This window comes from Ilyonectria robusta (genome assembly GCF_021365365.1).
Source record: "Ilyonectria robusta strain PMI_751 chromosome Unknown BGZ61scaffold_4, whole genome shotgun sequence".
Taxonomy (NCBI): Eukaryota; Fungi; Ascomycota; class Sordariomycetes; order Hypocreales; family Nectriaceae; genus Ilyonectria; species Ilyonectria robusta.
The window spans coordinates 1,085,485-1,106,109 of NW_025764438.1; the positions used below are offsets into that span (position 1 = coordinate 1,085,485).

The 20,625-nt window shown below is 51.7% G+C and overlaps 7 protein-coding genes across 7 annotated transcripts; 3 read left to right on the forward strand and 4 right to left on the reverse strand.

Annotated features, from left to right (window-relative positions):
- Positions 1-293: 293 nt before the first annotated feature.
- On the reverse strand, positions 294-1,996 carry BGZ61DRAFT_528869 (argininosuccinate lyase; the record flags this gene model as incomplete). The annotated part of the gene is made up of 6 exons (XM_046253326.1): positions 294-740; positions 819-909; positions 968-1,360; positions 1,413-1,606; positions 1,660-1,877; positions 1,936-1,996. The coding sequence occupies 6 exons, from the start codon at positions 1,994-1,996 to the stop codon at positions 294-296; spliced, it is 1,404 nt and encodes a 467-aa protein (XP_046108393.1).
- Positions 1,997-3,990: 1,994 nt separating this feature from the next.
- Positions 3,991-5,200, forward strand: BGZ61DRAFT_444932 (uncharacterized protein). Its single transcript, XM_046245012.1, has 2 exons — positions 3,991-4,454; positions 4,503-5,200. Exons 1-2 carry the CDS (start codon positions 4,230-4,232, stop codon positions 4,743-4,745), a joined length of 468 nt encoding a protein of 155 aa, XP_046108394.1. The 5' UTR covers positions 3,991-4,229; the 3' UTR covers positions 4,746-5,200.
- Positions 5,201-5,260: 60 nt separating this feature from the next.
- BGZ61DRAFT_528871 (uncharacterized protein) lies at positions 5,261-5,770 on the forward strand (the record flags this gene model as incomplete). The annotated part of the gene is made up of 1 exon (XM_046253327.1): positions 5,261-5,770. One exon carries the CDS (start codon positions 5,261-5,263, stop codon positions 5,768-5,770), a length of 510 nt encoding a protein of 169 aa, XP_046108395.1.
- An 837-nt stretch (positions 5,771-6,607) lies between these two features.
- BGZ61DRAFT_474270 (uncharacterized protein) lies at positions 6,608-7,903 on the reverse strand (the record flags this gene model as incomplete). The annotated part of the gene is made up of 2 exons (XM_046248559.1): positions 6,608-7,746; positions 7,819-7,903. The coding sequence occupies 2 exons, from the start codon at positions 7,901-7,903 to the stop codon at positions 6,608-6,610; spliced, it is 1,224 nt and encodes a 407-aa protein (XP_046108396.1).
- Positions 7,904-8,162: 259 nt separating this feature from the next.
- Positions 8,163-9,212, reverse strand: BGZ61DRAFT_514879 (uncharacterized protein; the record flags this gene model as incomplete). The annotated part of the gene is made up of 2 exons (XM_046252217.1): positions 8,815-9,212; positions 8,163-8,760 (listed from the first exon to the last, which is right to left on the reverse strand). Exons 1-2 carry the CDS (start codon positions 9,126-9,128, stop codon positions 8,163-8,165), a joined length of 912 nt encoding a protein of 303 aa, XP_046108397.1. The 5' UTR covers positions 9,129-9,212.
- A 709-nt stretch (positions 9,213-9,921) lies between these two features.
- On the forward strand, positions 9,922-14,067 carry BGZ61DRAFT_565649 (CHAT domain-containing protein; the record flags this gene model as incomplete). The annotated part of the gene is made up of 1 exon (XM_046255907.1): positions 9,922-14,067. The coding sequence occupies one exon, from the start codon at positions 9,922-9,924 to the stop codon at positions 14,065-14,067; it is 4,146 nt and encodes a 1,381-aa protein (XP_046108398.1).
- A 236-nt stretch (positions 14,068-14,303) lies between these two features.
- BGZ61DRAFT_585407 (ankyrin repeat-containing domain protein) lies at positions 14,304-20,557 on the reverse strand (the record flags this gene model as incomplete). Its single annotated transcript, XM_046256401.1, has 7 exons — positions 14,304-14,749; positions 14,816-19,071; positions 19,135-19,654; positions 19,712-19,822; positions 19,870-19,932; positions 19,981-20,212; positions 20,265-20,557. The coding sequence occupies 7 exons, from the start codon at positions 20,555-20,557 to the stop codon at positions 14,468-14,470; spliced, it is 5,757 nt and encodes a 1,918-aa protein (XP_046108399.1). The 3' UTR covers positions 14,304-14,467.
- Positions 20,558-20,625: the final 68 nt, after the last annotated feature.

The following is a 20,625-nucleotide window of genomic DNA, read 5'->3' on the forward strand; positions in this document are numbered from 1 at the left end:
TCTTAATGAGATTTGAGGAGAAGCATACATTGGATGATTCCGTGCATGATTCGAATTAAAGATGCCTTTCAGCTATAGACGAAGGCATCTTCACCTCGAACATCTCCCCTTATGTCCAGTTCGTCTGCAGATGTTTTGTTCGAGTTTCTTGAAGCAGGTATCTTGTCGTGTTCTTGTCTTTGATCTGTCTAGCCTCTCAAAACATATCTCTTTCCACAGAATGAAGCGCAATTCGTAATGTCCGTCCCAAATTCCCTTCTTCCACCCTTATCCTGCACCAGGCCATCAGACCTCTAATCCAAGATAGCACGGAGTTCTTGAATCTGCTGCAGCACAGCTAATCGACTAGTACCGCCCCTGGCCGATTTCGCCTCAACACTCGACTCATATTCGAAGGCCTTTACAATATCCGCTGTAAATCGAGAATCAATAGCTTGCAGTTGCTCCAGGGTTAGCTTATCCATCGGGGTTTCCGTATTTTCCGATAATGCAACAATGCGTCCAGAAATATGATGAGCTTCCCTAAAAGGACATCCGTTTCGCACCAGCCACTCCGCGACATCAGTAGCAAGCATCGTCTTATCTAGGGCAGCTAACATCCGCTCAGGCCGCACGGTCATGGTAGCGATGACCCCGTTGGCGATGCCCAGACTGTCCGAAATAGTTTGAACCGAATCCAGCATGGGTTCCCATCCCTCCTGAAGGTCCTTGTTGTAGCAAGTTGGCAAGCCTTTCACGCTCTGTCAGGTATCTGTTAGTGGCTGCTCTTGATCCGCTCCTGATCACTCATGAGCTGATATGTCTGTATTCGAACTCACCATCATCAGCCCAGCCATTTGACCGAAAGCACGGCCTGACTTGCCGCGCAAGAGTTCCAAACTGTCGGCGTTCTTCTTATTCGGCATTAAACTGGACGTGGATTAGAGTCTTGTGGGATTGTCTGGGAGTCGCGATAGATACAACGAACCTGCTGCCGGTACTATAAAGATCTGCCAAACGACAAAACCCAAACTCGGAAGTGGAGTATAAGATGAGATCTTCAGCCCACCTGCTGATATGGCTGGTGAACATCGAGTTCCAGGTCAGGAACTCGATAATAAAGTCACGGTCGCCTGAAGTGTTCATAGAGTTCAGAGTGATTCCGCTAAAACCAAGCTCCGCAGCTATTGCGTCTCGATCGATGCCAAACACATTGCCAGCTAATGCGCCACAACCAAGTGGGCTAAGGTTGACCCTTTCGAAGACCTGGCGCAATCGCTCGAGATCCTGCTTGAACGAAGCAGCATGTGACATTATCCACTGACCCCAGCGAACTGGCTGCGCGCGTTGTAAGTGGGTGTAGCCGGGCATGAGGTAGTCGCTAGGGATGTTACTCAGTAAGGGGCTTTGTCCGGATGTAGTGCTAAGCTTACATTTCAGCCTCGGCACGTTTGGTGAGGACTTGAAGGAAAGCAACGAGTTGGCTGTCGATTTCACGGATGCGGTCACGTAGCCACATGCGCATATCACAGACGACCTGCTCGTTGCGGCTGCGACCTGTATGCAGCTTGCCAGCGGTATCCTTTCCGATAACCTCTCCTAATCGACGCTCGTTTGCAGTATGAATCTGATTTATTATATTAGCCTTGGGAGGTTAAGTGGCGTGGGCTAGTGTCTTACATCTTCGTCATTTGGCATAATAGCGAAGGTTCCCTGCTTCCATTCTTCCATCACTTTAAGCAGACCACACTCGATCGTCTTAAATTCGTCTTCAGTAATAATACCAACCTTCGAGTTAGCCCTAGCGAAAGCGATCGATCCAAGAATATCCTCTCTGTAGAGAGCCTTATCGTATCCGATAGAGGCATTGTACTTGTGCATAAGCGGATCAATCCCACCTAGGCATCGCAAGGTCAGTATACTAGATCTGAAGCTTGTGTCCGGGGACAATCGAACCTGTAAACCTGCCACCCCAGAGCATATTGGTTGCCGGGGCGTCCGTCTTCTTTTCAGCCATGTTGGAGTATTTGTTCTCGGCGCTCGTTGCGATCGTTGCGTTTGTTAGTTCGTTGCGATTTCAAGCTCGATGGAATTGATGGAGCCAATTGAGGGTAGAGCGCATGGTTATAGCAATTGACGTTCAAATTGAGGGACGCGAGTCAATTCGGATGATGTTGCTTGATTGAAAAGGTCGAGAAAGAGGGCGGGGTTGATCAAGTTCGAAAGCTTTGTTGAGGACGTGACGAAAACTTTGTGGGGCCGACACCGGCGGTGTCAGTCACCTTGCACGTGAGCTTGCACGTGAGGACCCCTACTACTTCTTAGCATGGTGAGCTTCTTCACATAACATCGGTCGACCACTTGAAGGGTAAAATCTTGAGCATAAATCACCTCGAGGCTTCAAGAAGCAAAGATAAGATATGATCGAATCTGGTGTCGTGCCCACGTAGCGTCAAAGCGTCATGCCCGACAGCACAGCAGCTGCCTTGACGCTGAACACGCGCCTCACTCTCGTTTTAGCCATTGACTCAGCCTGGGACGATTTTCTCGGAACAGAAACCGCCGAGCATGATAGTGGTATCGGAATCAATCGAGAATATATACGGTTCTTGTTATGCGTAGTTCCTAATTTGTTGCGCGTGTGGGTTGCTCTCGCCGTGGGAATCTAGGGTCAATGCTCATATCGTACCACCCATGGCATGTTCGACTGACCTGACCCCAGAAAGGCACATTGTCAGGCACAGCCGCAAGACCGTGCACAATGCCTTTTAGGTATGCTGACACTACAATGTGCCTCCGTGGGTGGGCAACACTTGGCGAGGTCGGACAGTTTCCAATAATTCAGGAATAAGCGCCGAAGTCAGGGGTTCGGTTATTCTGGCACTCGGCAGCCGGCATGGTAATGGTGATATCTTAGGTAACGGGTAATTCCTTTGCACGAGGTATTGTCCAGAGTGATCATGGCCTCAAAATAACCGCCCGATGGTATATCTCCTTGTTGGCAGTAAGTCGGCCCCAACAAGCAACTCGAAGACCTACTTGCATAGCTAATAGCAGCGACTTGGACATAGCCGTCCGACAGTGCTGCGGATTTTCCCAAGCGCTGCGATATTCCAAGCGCTGCGATGTCCTAAGCGGAAATGTCTTCGTAGAACATTATCAATATTGATACTAATTCGATACTAGAGAATCCTGCTCCACAAGTACTTTACTCTAGATTATCTCATTAAAGGTGAATCAGCCTTGTCCGCTTCGTGTCCCGCTGCAACATGCCTCACAAGTGGTGATCTTCGTCGCTTAAACTGAGAATTGGGCAATGCTCAACTCGCTGACTGCCGAGGACTAATTTGCGCTTTCTGCAGGTAGACGCCTTGAGCTCTAGACATGTCGGCGACAGCGAGCCCCCTCGATCAAAGCACAGGCCATCCTCCACAGGCCGTCACGTCAGCCAGCCTTCTCTGCCGCTCCGTTCATGGCCTTGACATCATCTCAAGGAGGGTCGCGGAAGAGCCGCACGTGCTCGTGTGCGCATTTCACTAGCGAGGCATCTCCCTCCCTCACCAGGTACGGCTGTTACTGTTCCGACCGGGTGTCGATGCAAAGCACCCTGAACGACGCTACCAAGCCACGCGATCAGGTCGCCACAGTCGCTGAGGGTAGGAGTAGGAATTAGGTATAGTTAAGTGAGCAGGTAGGAAGTAGGACGAGGTTAAGGATGGGTGACCACAGCCTCATATCCGCTTAAACTACCGCTGAGTAAGGATGTATTTCAGCAGGGTGTAATGCCTGGCGCGAATACGGGACCAACTTCCTGCATCAGGATTGTTGCTGCTTTTCCGGGTGTTCTCGACTCTGAACACCCTCTGAGGAAAAGGCGGGGCCCCTCGCAAATGCGCCTCTAGTCACCGCCTGGTCTCAACCTGGGCCGTGACACTTAGTCAGAAGAGGGGTCTGATAACCCCTCTTCCGGCTGGTCCGGATGACCAGAAGGAACAAGCATATATAGATATATATATATATCAAGATCATTATTATCAACTTGAACACGATTTACATTAATCAATTTGACCGGAACGGATCCATCAGCAACCGCTAGATCCAGAGTCTATTAACTTTCGTCTAGTATCCACCCAAACAAACAAAATGTCAAATAAACTGGCTGGAAAAGTGGCATTAATCACGGGGGCTTCGTCGGGGAATAAGTTCATCCTCATCAATTGAGCTCCCGCGCATTGCTGTGCTGACCTAGAATGCACAATTCAGTCGGTCGCGCGATTGCCTTGGGTTTGGCGACACACGGTGCCAAAATTGTATGTTGCGATTTGCAAGGCCAAGCCAACCAAGAAGGCTACGAGCGCGACCTGGAAAAGACCACAGCTGAAGCAATTGCGGCTAGTGGAGGAGAGGCCATATTCGTTCAAGCCGACATTTCAAACACGCAGCAGGTTGAAGAAGCCTTCCGCTTGGTCATCGAGGTAAAGATAGCGCGGTTACAGGCTACATATTTCTAATAATAAGTCTAGACATTTTACCGGCTGGATATCCTTATCAATTGCGCCGGTTATGGGGCATCATTCACCCTCTTTGCCGATGAGTCGGAGGACTTGTGGTCAAAGATGGTTGCTGTAAATACCCTCGGAACTGCTAGGATGAGTCGTAAGGCCGTTCGTCAATTCATCGAGCAGGATTACAATACCAACTGGGGAAGTCGCGGGCGAATTATTAACATCTCATCCTGCGCCGGCGTATTTGGGTTCCCAGGCTAGGTTGCATACTCTGCGACGAAGGCGTCTATTAACCATATGACGAAAGTAGGAGCCCTGGATTATGTAAAAGACTATATCAACTTTAATTGCGTTGCTCCCGGCGTGGTTGCGACGGGTATGGCTAGACAGAATTTTGAGGATAGTAAGATCCACGACGTGTTGAGGAGAGCAACCCCATGGACGAGGCTTGGTGTTGCTGAGGATGTTGCGGGAGTGGTTGTATTTCTCTGCCTGCCCGAGTCTCAGTGGATAACTGGCCAAGTTATCTCCGTAGATGGAGGTATGACTCTTGGTGTATCACCTACTCCAGAGGAGTGACCACGGAAGCTGTCAATCCAGGCAACGCAGCGATATATAGATACTCTATTGTTGATACTATTGGTGTTTTTTTTATATTGTTGAGCTTCTAGTCCCCCCTCTGGGTATGTGTGTACTAGGGCACCCTAACCTCTTGATAGATACTCTGAGATAGATTAATATAGAAATCGGCATATATTTTCTTCTACACACTCCTTATGATTAAAGAAGCTAGGTCGCCGGCTATCTTCTTCCACGACGAGGTAGTCGAGGCAGTCGAAGCCCAAGAATGGTTAGGCAGGGAAGGCGGCAGATACCAAGGCAAAGAGGAACTCATGTTCCGAGACTTTCTCGAGACTCTGCTCTTGAGCCCAGTCTACCGCGGCGAAAACTGTTTAGACCACGACGACGAAGGCATTCCAGACGGACCCTGGAACGACGAGACCGTAGCGACGAGCTTTGCATTGTTTTGGGCAGAGAATGACCCCCGTTTTATGTACCCTCCGCCAAGGATCGGCGAGCTTTTGAAGGTGGAAATGTTTGCGAGGGGCATCTCTCAGACCAAGTTGTTCCCATTCCTCTGTGGTGGCGTGGGCAAATGCTTCTTCATCACTGAAGATGAGCGAATGGGAATGTGTCCGCCTGACACACGACCCGGTGACATTATTGTTGCACTATTCGGATCCCGTGTACCCTTTGTGGTTCGCCCTGTGAGAAAGGAAACATAGTTTGAGGGAGATGATTGGACCTTTGAAGGCAGTGAAATGTTGAAAGATCAGCTGTACCGGTTTGTCGGGGAGTGCTATGTGCACGAGCGCATGGCGAGCTCGTTCTTGAGAGATCAGGCCACGAAGTTGGAGGAGGCGGAAGTTTTCAATTTGTATTAGACATGTTACCCTCGACTAGGATTGTTAAGAAGCGTTAAGTGGCCGATGTGTGATTGCTAGTTCTCTTGCGTAGAGTTGAAGAAATAGACACGACCGGATTCCACTTCACAGTTACGGAGTATCTGGGCGATGGAAGTCGGATGTGCGGGAGCCATGCTTACTGGCGTGTAGTCTGGTCCTCGGCGAGGAGCTTGTGGAGAACTGACGTCTACGTTTTGTATGCATTCATACGTAGGCTGGGAGATGCATGTCGAAAGGCGCAATCTCAAGACCATGACAGCTACACCGGCGCTGGGAATGCCATTTATACTCACGACGAAGGAAATAGTGATTGTGGTAACATTCAAGACCGGACTTCATGCTTCCTCATCGCGAATAGAAGTCGACTCAACGTCTCAGTCTAGCACATACGACCATACTCTTTGGAAATATGGGATCCCGTCAAGCTCTTGTTTCCTGTTCAAGGGCAGGCATCCCCCCCGAAACAGTTTACCCATCAACAGCTCAAACCCCGGTGAACATATGTAGGCATTCTCCATGAATAATACCCGTAACCACTTATATATCTATTCATCCTCCCTGCTAATAATATTATTTTACGTAAAAAAAGTTGTTTCAACCTTGCCAGTGCGGGGACGGGTTGCTTCGTGAACTCACAGCAGTTCTGGACGTCACCGCCTACGAGAGGGTATCTTGGGTTTCTGTGTTCGTGCTCTGCTCGTCAGTTCCGTGAGATATCGTCCTTGCAGAAGCGTGGAAACTCGAGACGGCATCGTCGAACTGGCCCCGTTCGAACTGCCAGAAGGCCAATGTTTCGCCCGACGTTACGGTCCGATGATTGTTCAACCACACGCTCTCACACCGCAGCGCAACGACTTTTTGCTGGTGAGAGATTGCTTCGTCTGGTTTCCGCTGATAGTGCAGCGTGAGGGCGAGTTTCTCGATGGCGTTAATAGTTTCGGGATCTTGCTCGCCATTGCACCGGTTGCTCGTCTCCCAGACTGTGTTGTATGTCGACATGGCGTCGTCTAAAAGGCCGCACTCCCGCAAGGCGTCTCCCACCTTACTCAACGCGATAAGTGTTGCTATGTGCTCAGAGCCGTTCCTGTCTTTGCACTCTTCCGCCAGTTTCCGTCGCAATGACAGCACATCCGCGAGCCGGCCATCTAACCGGAGTAGAAACGCGAGCACCTCGGCTGGAGCTAGCTCATCAAATGCATCTGGTGCATCAGCGGCCTGTTGTGAATTGAGCATTTTCCGCTGTTGACTGATGGCCTCTTTCAGGTCTCCACGATGTGCCAGCGTCAAGATTAATGTTCCCATCGCCTGGAGTGTCTGAGGATGTCCTATGCCCAGAATTCTCTGGCGCACAGTGAATAGGGCCCGCTGTAGTTTCAGAGTCGCGTCTGTATTATGCGGCGCGTACCACGATGAAGATGCGAGGTGCTGGAGGATTTTGTCTAGTGCAGAATAATCCTGCTTTACCCTGCATATATCGTCCACAAGACTGAAACATTCGTCCAACTCATCCACCGCGCCCAAGGTGACAGATAGAGAGTCCTTAGCCAGTAACGTGCCCGGGTGGTAGGGCCCCAGAATCGTCTCTTGTCGTTTGAGAACCTCACGTTGAAGTTCTATTGCTTCCACGTATTGCTTCAGATCGAACAGTGTAATTGATAAATTGTGCATGATTTCGGTGGCGAGTGGATGATCATGGTCGAAGAACTCCTTGGTTTCTTCGAGTACTCCGCGCTGTACTATCTCGGCCTGCCCAAGGTCGTTGTTGTCAAAACTTTGGAGCCCGACAGCGTCCATTACTGCGGTACTTTATCAGCACAAACTACAAAGTGAGTTTGGGCTCCAGGCTTGCAATGATGGGGAATTCTTACCCAGCAACTCAGTCAGTTTGCGTAACGGGTCTGGGGATTCTGGTGGTTCATTGGCGGCGGCGGGGCTGCTTGCATCCGAAGCCATATTGACTCTTCAGCACTCCGGAATCACGGACGATTAACTTGATGCACGTATTGCAGAACGTCAAGACCGAGGCCGAGCATCGAGACAATATCACTCAGGTAAATCGAAAACCATCGAGGCTACTGCGGCTGGGACCCCGCTTCTCGAGAGCTGAAATAGGCACGCTCTAGTTATTGTGGCTGCATCTTGATATGAGAAACCCGGTCTATTTGTCGTCATATCGCATGTATTTCTTGCATCATAACATCATAACTACCCACTAGTCAATCGACTCTAGCTTCTTCTCGATGTTCTGCGCATCCTTCTCAAATTCCTGCCAGGCGTCAGCTTCTTCAGCCAACGTCTCGTTCCCATCACTGCCCATCAAACTCTGCTCCTGTCCCAAACTCAACTCTGCCACCTCCGGGCCGCCCTTTACAGCTTGAGTACGGAGCGGCAGAAGCCGCAGCTTGTTGGGCGCTATTGTCTCCCAGTCTTCGTCTTTGATGATCTTGGTGCCCACCCGCTGCCACTGTGCTGCCCAGACCCTCTCTCCCAGAATCTGTCCGCCGGCAGTCACCATCGTGGTGGAGCTCAACTGAGCATGTAAGCCCACTTTGAGATCCAGGAGCTCTGCTATGCCGGTCGGCTCAGGGATTGGTATTTCCGACTTAGCTGTAGTTGAGACTTCTTTCGACTTAGTCGTGTAGTAGAATGCATCCTTGATGACAAAAATTCCAGTGACCATCCAGATCTCGGGGCGAAAGCTCATCCGTTTCTTGAGAGCGTCCCACCTACTGAACACTGACAAGCGAGATCGAAGCCATAGCTTCGCGTTTTGATCTTCCAAGATGACTTTCGAAAAGTAATTTTCAGGGCTGAGAGCTCAGTCAGTCTGTTCCGCCGGGGAGTGAAATTTGGGAATCACCCACCTGTTCAGTTCGATCTTGCTGCCATTTTTTCCCACCACCAAAGAGTAACTACTCCCGGCACGGTCGTGGTCGAATTCCAGCAAGCCCTTTAGACCGGCGCCAAAGCTGTTACTTTTGCCGCGCTCGAATGCCATGTAACAAGTCGGTCTTTGATCTTCCGCTGCCTGTGGAGGGTCGTCGAGCAGGCTCTTGCTGGGCTTGTGAATGTAAGGCGTTCTTGTGCGTGGATTTGCATAGTCGAACGCCAGACTTCCGAGCCGCAGCCAGTCGGCGTGGACGCCTTCCGCGTAACAGAAGTAGGTGCTTTCTTCCATCCTGTCACCAGCGTGTTCGAGCTGCTGTTGTAGTGATAGTTGTTGTAAAGTGAGGAAATCGTATCCTCTGTGTCGTGACCAGGCAGTTGGAAATACTCGGTGCACCCAAATCCCCCGCTCGTGTAGGCACTCAGCTCCGACTGTGGGCCGTAACGGCTGGGCCCGGTCGATGGTACTTTTTAGAACCTCATTATGCGTGGTGAGTACAAGATGACGTATGGTCGAGTGAAGGAGACTGAGGGGATATTCAAATGGGGGAACAACCCGGTTAATTGCCAGCCACGACGCCCTTAAAGCTCTGTACCATGGCAGGCCCGAACTCTGTCAGCTTCTCCATCACGAGATGATTCGAGTCTCTCCGTCTCAGCGCGGACAGCTGAGCGCGACCAAGCCACAACCATCCATCGTCCTCGTCACTTAGCCATTGGCTGTGTGGGATACCCCTCAAGCCTCGTGGCTACATGTCGCTCTCCCGTTGCCGTGATTGGGAAAACCTTTGTGGAGATGGTGTGGAGAGATAACTCAAAACTGTGTTGTGACATTTAGTAGTGTACTTGAACGTGGCGCTTCACTAGATACAAGACAGACAGCCTCAGATAACTCGCTTGGCGACTCTACCAGCCCATGGTCATACGGAACAATCTCCCAGTTGGCGGACTGCCAAGCGGTGGCTGCATTTCAGCTCTGAGCGAGCATTCACCTTCTACTGCACAGAAATCGGGAATATTTTCGCGATTGCATTGAACATGGAAGAGTCGAGGCCATTCTAGCAAAGGATAACTCATAAACCATCATGGACTATACGACGGTGTGCGATTTCTTCGGAGGCTCCATCTTCCACGATGACCTCCGTGGAAATTTCGTCGAGACACAGCAACGAATAGACCAGTTGATCTCCGCGATCGACCATCAGTCAGATGACGAGAAGAATGCATCTTTCTTGTTACAAGCCGTCCAGTTCGTGATGCAAGGAAATCACAAAACCGCGCAGGCGTGGCTCGACAAGATCGGCGAGGTTCCGGAAACATCTCCACGATGGCGCTTTAGGAAGTCGAGTTACCAGATTCTGAACATCGCCATGGCCCGCTCTCCCGCTATCGGATGGCCGGTGCATTTGATGGAGTTCCCCGTCAATGATATCTGGAATCCTAAGCCGTACCCCGCCAGCGACGTGAAAAACGCCATCATCGCTTCAAGGGATCTTCAACAGCACGCTTCACCTGTCGACTTGTTTGAAAGGGACTTGTTTGCGTACGTATTCGGAGTTTCACATCTGGCGTTCCGAGCACATGAGTACCAGACCACAACGGGAGGTGGTAATGAGGTATGCGAAGCCTTGGGGGAATTAAACGACGCCAAAATTATATTGGAGGGTGAGCAACTCAGCTTTCTAAGCTTGCGAGGTAGAGCGCTGGATTTGCAGCTCACAGCAACGGAGACTTTCCTACAGAGGTTTATGCTGGAGGCAAACAAGGCCCTACCGTCTCTGGACAAGGGTGCATTTGCCCGTCGGCTGCGAGGATTGCGGGAAACTTGCGAAGCACGGCACGATGACCTAGGAGTCGCACAATGTGTGATGGCGATAGGCGACAGTTTGGTCTCCGGGCAACATACCTCCCCATTGTTTTTGAATATGCAGATCGGAGACAGGCTGGACGAAGTCACTGTACGGACCGCAGAGGCACTGTATCTTGAACCACTGCTCACTGCTGGTTCTCCCTGCCTACCAGACGACGGTGGTGTAGTTGAAAGTGATCTCGAGGAACAGTTGCCCGACATTCCGCAGCACCCTACGCTCACTGGTTCTGGATTTCCAGAAATTGCCAGTTTAGATCAGATCAAGGAAGCCTGGAAAGCCTACAGTCGCGCAGAGTCCATCTATCAGCGAGCCGGCCACTCTCGAGGTCTCGGTGCGATCAAGCTCCGTCGAGCGTGCCTACTGATGATCGTTCGGTCCAACTCGGGAGTCATGTGGGCGAACAAGAGATATACAAACGATTTGGAGCGGCACATCACAGAGCTACTCCGAGAGGCAGCACAGCTTTTCTCCTCAAATGCTGATATCATACACGAAAAGTTGGTCCAGGTTCACCTCCTTATTTTAGAGCAGCTATCAACGGAGTCTGCTGAGCAAGCTCGAGAGACGGGAGCTTCGGCAGAGGACAACGATGCAACGATGCTCCAGTGGTATTTAGCTACCTTTGCCCAACGGCTCGGAGACTACTACCGATACTTCTGTGGCTCCAGCTTGGGAATGCATTGCTATGAAATCGCTCGACTTCTCTGCATTCGAGCTCCCACGCTCAACTTTACCTGGCTTCAGAGCCTCGATTCTCTCACGGAATTCTCCCTGGCTTTTGGTTTCAGTCAAGTGGCAAAGGCGTCGATAGCGACGATGCAAGAAAGTCTAGACAATATCTTGGGAAGGCTAAGGGCAACCCAGCGCGTCAATGCCGACGATGTAGGTGTTTGCCGTTGCTGTAAGAACCTCCGTTGGTATCTCGTTCACAGGCTAGTACGCCGGGTCCTCTCAACCTATACTACGATGGGCCTCTTTACGAAAGAGGTTGCAAACTCGGTCAAGACTCTTTTGGAGAAGCTGGACGACATTCCAGAGGACCTCTTTACAACAATTGATCTAGATACGAAAGACCTTGTCGAGATCTACGCTGAACGGGCACGGTGCTCGCATCTAATGGAGGATGGTAATCACTCGTCCTTTGATGAAGTTGCGCAAAACATGGTTGAATCATATACACGACGGTCATCGTTCGATGTGCTTGAAGCATGCTCCAAGTTCATGGCAGACATTTCTGAGGATTCGATATCGATGCAACAGTTTGGGGAGAAGTTTGGTAGATTGGAGCACCGGCAACTGTCGGCCTTTCACGAAAGAGAGACTTTCAGCCAGTTGAATGGAGCGTCCAAGGAAGAGATGGAAGCCGTGAACTCCGTAACAGAGATATTCCTCGTGGAGCGCGCAATGGGGACCTGTATCTTCCTGAAACGATGGGATCAGGCTGATCAGCTCATGGAAATGCTAACATCGAAACTTGCTGGCTATGCAACATCGGTGTATTGCCCGACGATCTCATTGCCCTGGCAGCGTCGATTATGGGCTGGCTTAGTCGCAGAGCACAAAGGTCGATACTACGACGCTCTCAGATTATATTTCCAAAGCTGGTATTTCGCCACAGTCAAGCGCATGGACGATATGGATCTCGAGCAGAAGCGCTTCCAGATGACATTCTCGGACCGTGCAAGGATATATTCGTGTATTGCTCGGCTTTGCGTATATGTTCGAACTCAGCGGTTTAGCCTGCCCGAGCCGACAAGCACGACTGACCAGGACCTGAGTCTTTTAAGTGCGACTTCGAGTGCGAATATCCCCCCCGAGAGCGCAGACGAGACGGCCATAGAGTGGCTAGAGCTGGGCAAGGCCAGAAACACCATGGCCTTGCTTGCGCTCTGGAAGAACGACCCGCCGGGATCCAACCTGAGCAAGTGGCTTGAGCTGAACCGGAGAATGGCCCTGTGGACAGAGCTTCAAAGCCGGGGCGCCATGCGAACGCAAGACGAGGAAGCAGAGTTTCTGCAGCTCGATCAGGAAGCAGTGGAGATGGAGAGATTCTTGATCGAAAATATCGGTGTCCTGCCGAGTCAGCGAGCAGACGCGTCCCTTTGGTACAAGTTTCCAACACTTTGCGCCTCTATTCCCGATGACACTCTGGTGATATACACGGCGATATCACAGGACGGCCTGGCCCTCTTTGCCATTGACAACACCGGCATTCTCCACCGCTCTTGGAACCCAAGCGTGAGGCCATTTCAAATTCGAAAAGCCGTTTCCACCTACCTCGGGCTGATGAACCAGTATCAATGCGGAGCCGACATCAATGTCCTCAACTTCCTCAGCGCCTACCTCTCGTCGATATTCATCCAGCCCCTCGCGCGCTTCGTGCTTCAAAAGGAGGTCATCTTCTTTGTTCCCTCGGGCGATATGGCCCGCTTCCCGCTGAACACACTGATGCTCGACGGCCGCTACCTCTTCCCGTGGAAAAAGGTCTGCCAAGTTCCCAGCCTGTCTCTATATCATCACGCCCGCAGCACCGCAACTCTAGATGGCGAATTCGCCGCCTCTGCGATCGCCCGTCCAGGAAGCCTCCGCGAGGAACTGGATGGCGGCCTCGCGGCGCTCCCCATGGGCGCAATCGAAGCACTACACGCCTCTCTCGTGTGCCGCGCGAGCATCTTCGACGCCACGACGGTGACGCGGGATCGATTCCGGGAGCTCCTACAGACATCTTCCATCCTGCACATCTCGACGCACGGCAAGGTCAACTACGAGCGGCCCGGGCACTCGTGGATCGCGCTGCAGCAGCCCTTCCGCATCCTGGACCTGGCCAACGTGCGCGCCAAGGTCAGCGCGGTGGTGTTCAGCGCGTGCTTCAGCGGCGCCGGCATGGCGCATTCGAGCGGCGACGTGGTGGGCTTCAGCCACGCCGTCTTGGCCACGGGCACCAAGGCGTACGTCGGCGCGCTGTGGAAGGTCAAAGAGGTGTCGACGCTGATCCAGATGTTCCTCTTCTACATCCGGATGGTGCGGCAGAGTGACGAGATTTTCTTGTTCCGCGACGCGTGGCACGAGGCGAACGAGACGGTGTTGTCGTTGGATCTTCCCAGGGCCGTTGAATTCTTGCGGTCTATGGCGGCCGAGTGGGACATTATGGAGAGGAAAGGGCTCAATCCGAACGGATTCGTCAAGGGAGGGAGGGAGGCCGTCACCGAATCGATCGAAGAGTTGGGCTTTGATGGCGCCGACATTCTCACCGAATTTCAGCACCCGTTCATCTGGGCGGCCTTTAACGTCGTTGGATTCGCGGACTGGGGCATTCGGAACAACATCAACCGGTATTCGCAACCGGCCGGTGAGCCTTGAGAAGGTGAGCTATGAGAAGACGATCCCCTACCCAACATTATTGGTTGTTCCCTTGCTGGTTGGACGAGTTGATGATCAAAAGCGCTAGCGAGGGAGTGTTGTTTGAAGAGAAGGATGACGAAGCCAATCAAGTGCAGTGATACGCGACAACATAAATTATTTACGTCTAAGCCTCAGGCCAAGAGTTGCGTGGATGCCTGGGACATGGTGTACATACAGGTACTAAAGGCTCAAATGTCCATCAGAATACATGGCTTCAACACATGATGGAACCGACATGACTGAAATGATTTCAACACCAAGAGTTAATCCGCCCCCTGAACTGTCTGCTCTGCATCCAGTGAGACTTAAATATCGTCCTATGCCTCTCTGTCATATACCGGTAGCTTTCGACACCCCCCTAATCTGCAATATGCGAAGACTCATCGTCGCTCTCCGAGTCACTTTCTTCACTTTCTCGAGAATCGTCATCCTTAGCCCTACGGCTGCCACTCGAGACACTGGCTCTCCCATCATCCACCACAGACGGTTCACCCTGCGAGCCGCCCTCGTTATATGTCTCGACATATTCCTCAAACTCGTGGCTCGAATCGTGCATCGTTGCGCGATGTGGGAAGCACTTGAAGCACAAATCATTTGATACCTCGCATGCGGTACATTTGTACCGAGGCCCGATGATTCTCTATACCCAAAACAGTCGTTAGCGATCATACTCACAGATTGAGAGGCAGGAAAGGTGGTGACTAACCAGAAAGCATCCATCACAGGTAACGTCAACATGGGTTCTTCCAGGTTCAGCAGTGTGGAAAAGAGGATCCCACGTTTCCTGGACTCCGTCGGGCCCGACACGCTCCCTCTCGCTTTCGCGTGGATCCAGACGCTCGCGAGTTTCCATGCCCATATCGCTAAAGCAGGCAAGTTTTAGAGCAGACCATTCACCGTCCTTGCTCCTAGACCAAAAGCTGGCTCCGCGGTCCCTCAGCTCTTCCACCATGGGGCCGTTGCTACGGTCAAGCTTGCACGCCCACATGAGCGGTGTCCATCCATCTACATCTCTCTCGTCGACGTCGAGGCCCGGGACCTTTCTGAAAAGCCACTCGACCTCGAAAGTATATCCAAAGCCACATGCAAGATGGAACGGAGTCCGCCCGTAGTTGTCTGGTGATTGTAAGTCTGCGCCAGCCTTACGGAAAATGCGATATCTCTTCAGGGTCGCGGTGTTCGTGGAAATGGCGTAGTGAATAGCACGGCGGCCTTGACTGTCGGCAGCGTTGACGTTGGCACCAAGGCGGATCAAATACTGCACCAGTCGAAGATCGGATTTCTCAACGGCGGCAATGATGGGATGTAGTTGAACCCCGGCTGGCGCATTGATATGCGCGCCAGCGTCAACGAGATATCTCACCAGTTTGTGTCGAACCCTTGAATCCCAAGTTTTGCGTATCACAGTGTATAGCAAGGGTGGCTTAGAAGGTTCAGGTCCAGGGGCGTTGGGATCAACTTTGGCCTCGAGGAGAAGCTTCAGAAGATCGATGACTTTCGTCGCAGCTGCGGGATCTTCCTTGCAGGCAAGAAACAGGAGACTGCCAAAACTCGGGCTGCAGACCGTTGGCCGAGCATATTTGGATAGCAGTAGTTTCACGGCGTCGGTATTGCCGTGTTCTACAGCCATGGCTAGTGGCGTCCACCCGGCTGTGTTGGGTGTATCGACTGGAGCGCCGGCGTCGATTAGAAGTTGAATAACCGACACTGGCGTAGATGATCTGATGCCATGGAGCGGTATATTTCCATCCTTGTCCACCTGATCAGGCTTGACTCCACGTTCGAGGCAAGCCTTCATGAACTTGACCATCTCGTCAATCTGCTCCTTTTCGACGTCTTGTTGTAGGATGAACGCAGCATCATTCAACTGATCGACCAGTTTGGCACCAGCCTCGAGCAAAAAGTTGGCACACCCGTAGGCTCCGTTGCTGACGGCAAACGTAAGTGCGGTGTAGTCGCGAAACTCATTGTCTTCATAGGTGTACCTGGTGTCAAGGTCTGGCCGTGGATTCTGATGCGCGACGAGGGTCTTCAACGTCTCGACGAAATTCCATCTTGCCGCCATCATCAACACCGTTCCGTCTTCAGTCTGTCTTTCGACGTCTGCACCGTGTTTCAAAAAGAGGGTCACGAACTTTGGCGAGTCGTAGGCAGTCTGGAGAGGTGTCCAGCCATCGGACCGTTTCCAGTCGAGGTCTGCTCCTCGTTCGAGAAGCAATTCTGCTTTCTTGATATCGTCTCCTCGCCAAGCGGCGGCAAGGAGCGCGGACTCAGCTCCGTCCGGGCCATAGTTTGGTGACGCCCCCTTGTCAAGAAGAGTCTTCATCACCTCGTAAGAACAGTTATAAGACGCAAATGTCAACGGGGTCTTGGCTTCTGCCTCCTCCCAAGGGTCAAAAGAGTCCGGGTTCGCTCCGTTGTCGAGGAACAACTCGATGAGCTCCTTGCTGTTTCTTCTCAGAACCCGAGTGAGCATCATCTCCTTGTCCGGATAGGTCTGGTTCGGGTTTGCTCCCTTCTCCAGGAGAAGTCGGCAATTAGCTAGCTGATTCCCGAATTGACAGACGAGATACAAAATGCTTCCTCCTTCTGCTTCTGTAAGCGGATCTGCTCCGCTTTCTATCAGGATCTGTAGACAGCCTGGCCTGCCATGGTCCGCCGCGTGAACGATGGGACAGAGACTGTTGATATCGAAACCGAAGTCTCCAGATTTAAAGTCTGCTCCAGCCGCGATAAGTACCTTCAGCGTTCCGGGGTCCCCCGCTGCAATAGCAGCATTCACAACTGACATTCCATCTTTATCTTTCTCATCCAAACTAGCACCATTGTCAAGAAGAAGTTGTACAATCTCTGGCTGGCACATGCGGACTGCCAACAGCAAACGGGTCCTGCCGTCAGCGTCTCGTGAGCTGAGACCAGCTCCAGACTCCAAGAGAAGCTTCACCACTGATGAGTGGCCCCAGACGATGGCTGTCTCAATAGCCGATTGCTTGATGTCGTCGTTTTGTTGATCCAGGTTCAACCCTGTTTTAGCGAGAGCGGAGATCACCAGGTCACTGCCGGCGAATGCCGCGCGAGACAGAAGAGAAGCGGGCCGACTGAAGCTGTCTTTTGAGGCGACTTTGTTGACAAGAAGAGATAATACCTCTTCATTGCCAGAGGAGGCTGCCCAGAAGAGTGCGTCCTGTAGACCAGACTCGTCCGCCTGCGCGCGGTCCAACAGCATACAGAGTATACTTTTGTGACCATGTCGCGCCGCTTCAGTGATGGCTAGCCAACTGTCTTGATGAAACCACTTCGAGCTTTCTTCATGTTTGGTTTGGTCAGCAATGAGATCGTCCAAGCCCAGGGCAGCCATCAAAGGCAATGGAGAGAAGTAACTCCGCTGGATGCGTGTGAAAGGGTTTGACAGCAGGTAATACCCCTCAGCCCACTTGTTCCTCGCTTCGGTTTCTCTGAAGAACTCCAAGGCGAGTGCGAGAGGGCGATGAGAACCGGCAAGGCGGTAATGTTCAGGCCAGTATTGGACAGCGTACTCGAGCAGGTTTTCTCGGGGAAGAAAGAGTGGGCGTTTGAGATGATCACCGCCATAATTGTCGACTGCGAGTTTTCGATATTGTGTCTGAACTTGGCCGTGCATCAGGTACTTCAGGCAAGTCTCGGCAATCGCGCCATGGACAAATGAGGGTTGTTCGTCCTTGCATTCCTCCACCCCAGCAATTGGCGCATCGTGGAACGACTCATGGACAAACTTGATGTCTCGGCCATCGATCACGATGATGCCTGAGAATTCCTTCTGCAGGTTGTCGGAGAGTTGCTCGCAGTCGATGTCCAGCAACAACTCGTCGCCTGAAGATGTCGATGCTGCGAGGGCATGGCCGAGAACCTCAATCGTCAATGGCTCCATAGCGTATCTCACCCATCGGTGAACTAGGACTGCCCATTTCCGCTTCTCTAAAGGCAGACTGCCAATCACAACACTAATGACACTCTCTGGTGTGACCGGACGCAACTTCTCGATTGTTGCTGATATGCTTGCAGTTGGAGTTCCTCGCCCGAAACGGCTAAGCCAGTCGAGGATCCTGTAGCCAAGATGGGGTGTATGCTTGCATTCTTCCATCAAGGCTTCCAGAGTTTGCTTGAGACTGTTCAGAACTGGGCGTTGACGAAGCACATCTTCCAGGGCCACTGCAAGCCCACTGCCATGGATGCCCTTTTCATCGATTGCGAACCCATTCAGTTCCGCTGGGCAATCTGTCAGATGTACGAGTCGCGATTCCGGAACCGAATCATTCAGGAGGCTGTCGGGATTGCTTGCGGTGATGATGAGCTGATCGTTCATGTCGCTATGGCTGTGCTGGTCCAGCACGGCCTTGAGAAACCACGTTCGCTCCTCTTCAACGCAACTGTCGAAGCAGGCCAGGTAAATTCTCATTTCGAACCTGGCCAAATTTCGTCTCACTTCTTTGAAAATCTTGAAGAGATCAGGAAGCGACCAGGAGCCGAAATACTCGAGGTTCTCAAACAACCAGCGAACCCCGTCGGCACAGCCAGGCATAGACCAACTGAGCCATGCCATCTCGTTAAGATAGGTTACCAGCATGGACCGGATGGTATTTCGTCTACTGTCGAATTTGCTGAACTCGAAGGAGAAAGTGTTTCCCCCGTAAGTTTCCTGTATCCAGCTAAGCAGCTCTGCGTTGAAGAGGTGCCAGTACTGGGAAAGCATGGCTGTTCGGGCTGGATCTGCAACCCCATGAATGTACAGCACTCGTGGGCCCAAGCCGTTGTTAAAATCCCTGAGATCATTTTGGTACTTGAGAATCCAATCAAGGAAGGGAGGTGTACCCGATTTGGAGAGGATCCCGGCCGGATACACGTACACTCTTGGGTATCTGATGGTTGGGGCCAAGGACAGCAGGGCGACCTGGCGGTTGATAAAATCAGAGAAAATTTTCAACGCTTAGAGTTGTTAGTCAAGTGATTGATGAGCAAACAAGGGTAACCAGATGCGATATGACATACGATAATAGGAACCGTCGAAACGGATGTCGAGCTTGGTCACCCAGCTCTTGTACTCTTCAACACCCTCGTCACCTCGGACAAGATTAGCATGGTCTATGTCACACTGCGAGCATCGGCTGTCGATTTCCATCCAGTGACCGGTGGTTAACGTGTATTGACTGAACGGTGATGCTGGCGGGGTGGGAAACTCGATCAAAGGGGTCGAGGAATGCGGTACAGATTGAGAGGTGTCTTGTTGGATTGTAGCATTCTGATGTTCCTCTTCTTGCACGGAAGATTCCTGCTTGGTCTCTGCTTCTTTTGGCAAGTCTGGGAGGTAAAAGGTGTTGATGTTGACCAAACGTGAGAACAGGTTGCCGTCCAGAGCTCGAATGTTGACATCGTTTACTTGATAAGCCATGTCTTTGATCTTTCTCATGATACCCTTCTTGACGTCGGGGCCTGGTAAGCTCATCAAGTTGTACAGCTCGTCTTCAAGAACTTCGATGGACTCGGCTCTGTGAGGACAGCCCAAGAATATCTGTAATGGTGCAATTAGCGGCAAGCAGAGAATTTCATCAACAAGTGGCTGTAGTACAATTGCAGTAGAAAACGTCGAGATTCTCCTGTGAGCCTCCTTCATGAACTCCCATGTTTCAGCATCTTCATAGCCCTCGGCAAGAGTAGCTTGGGCAGCTTCAATGAGGACCTGATCTAGAGTTAGCTCATTTTCGTGAATAGCAACGGACAACGAACCTGTTTGACTATCGTGCCTCCAATGTCGTGACAGACCCAGATTATCGGTCGATCAACTTCGGTCTGCGAGTTGTATTAGCGCTGGCTCACTCAGCACAGGGCGGTCGGAACACTCGCATCTTCAAGCCTGCGTCTCTCCTCGCTGTACAACCGCAGCAAGTTTTGAGCCTCGGCCTTGATTCCATTTCTCTGGAAAATCCTAGCCGACTCATCAGTGGCGTACGAGTAGTCCAGTTGCCGAATCGAGAGCTTCTCAAATAGCCGATCCCGAAGCCACGGCTTCCCACTTTTGGATTTCCACGCAGTGCTGTGATCATCGCGGAGGCCGTGGACAGCAATCACACTGAGTTAATGATCAGTCGGAGGTCATGAGGTATCATCGACGCCGCACTCACTCGTAGTCGTCGTAATATGACCACCCCCATGGTCTATTCAAGCCCAAAGGAGGAGGGGTCGCTTCGGTATCAACATCCGGTGTCGCAGGACGTGAGATCCCGAGGAGGTCTAAAGCCGGCTCTTCTGATAATTCTGTTGAGGTAGTAAGGATAGACTTCTTGTCATCCTCTGCATCGTCGGCAACAGACTCTTGGTCCCTGTCATTGCGCTCTGACTCTGTCTCACTCGAGTCCTCGTCATCGGCTTCCGAATGGACTGGAGAGGCCGGCGGGGTGTTCTCGGCATCCAGCATGTTTTCTCAAACCAGAACTGGCTTCTTAATTATTGTGAACGATTACTGACAGAAAAGGTGCATCGGGA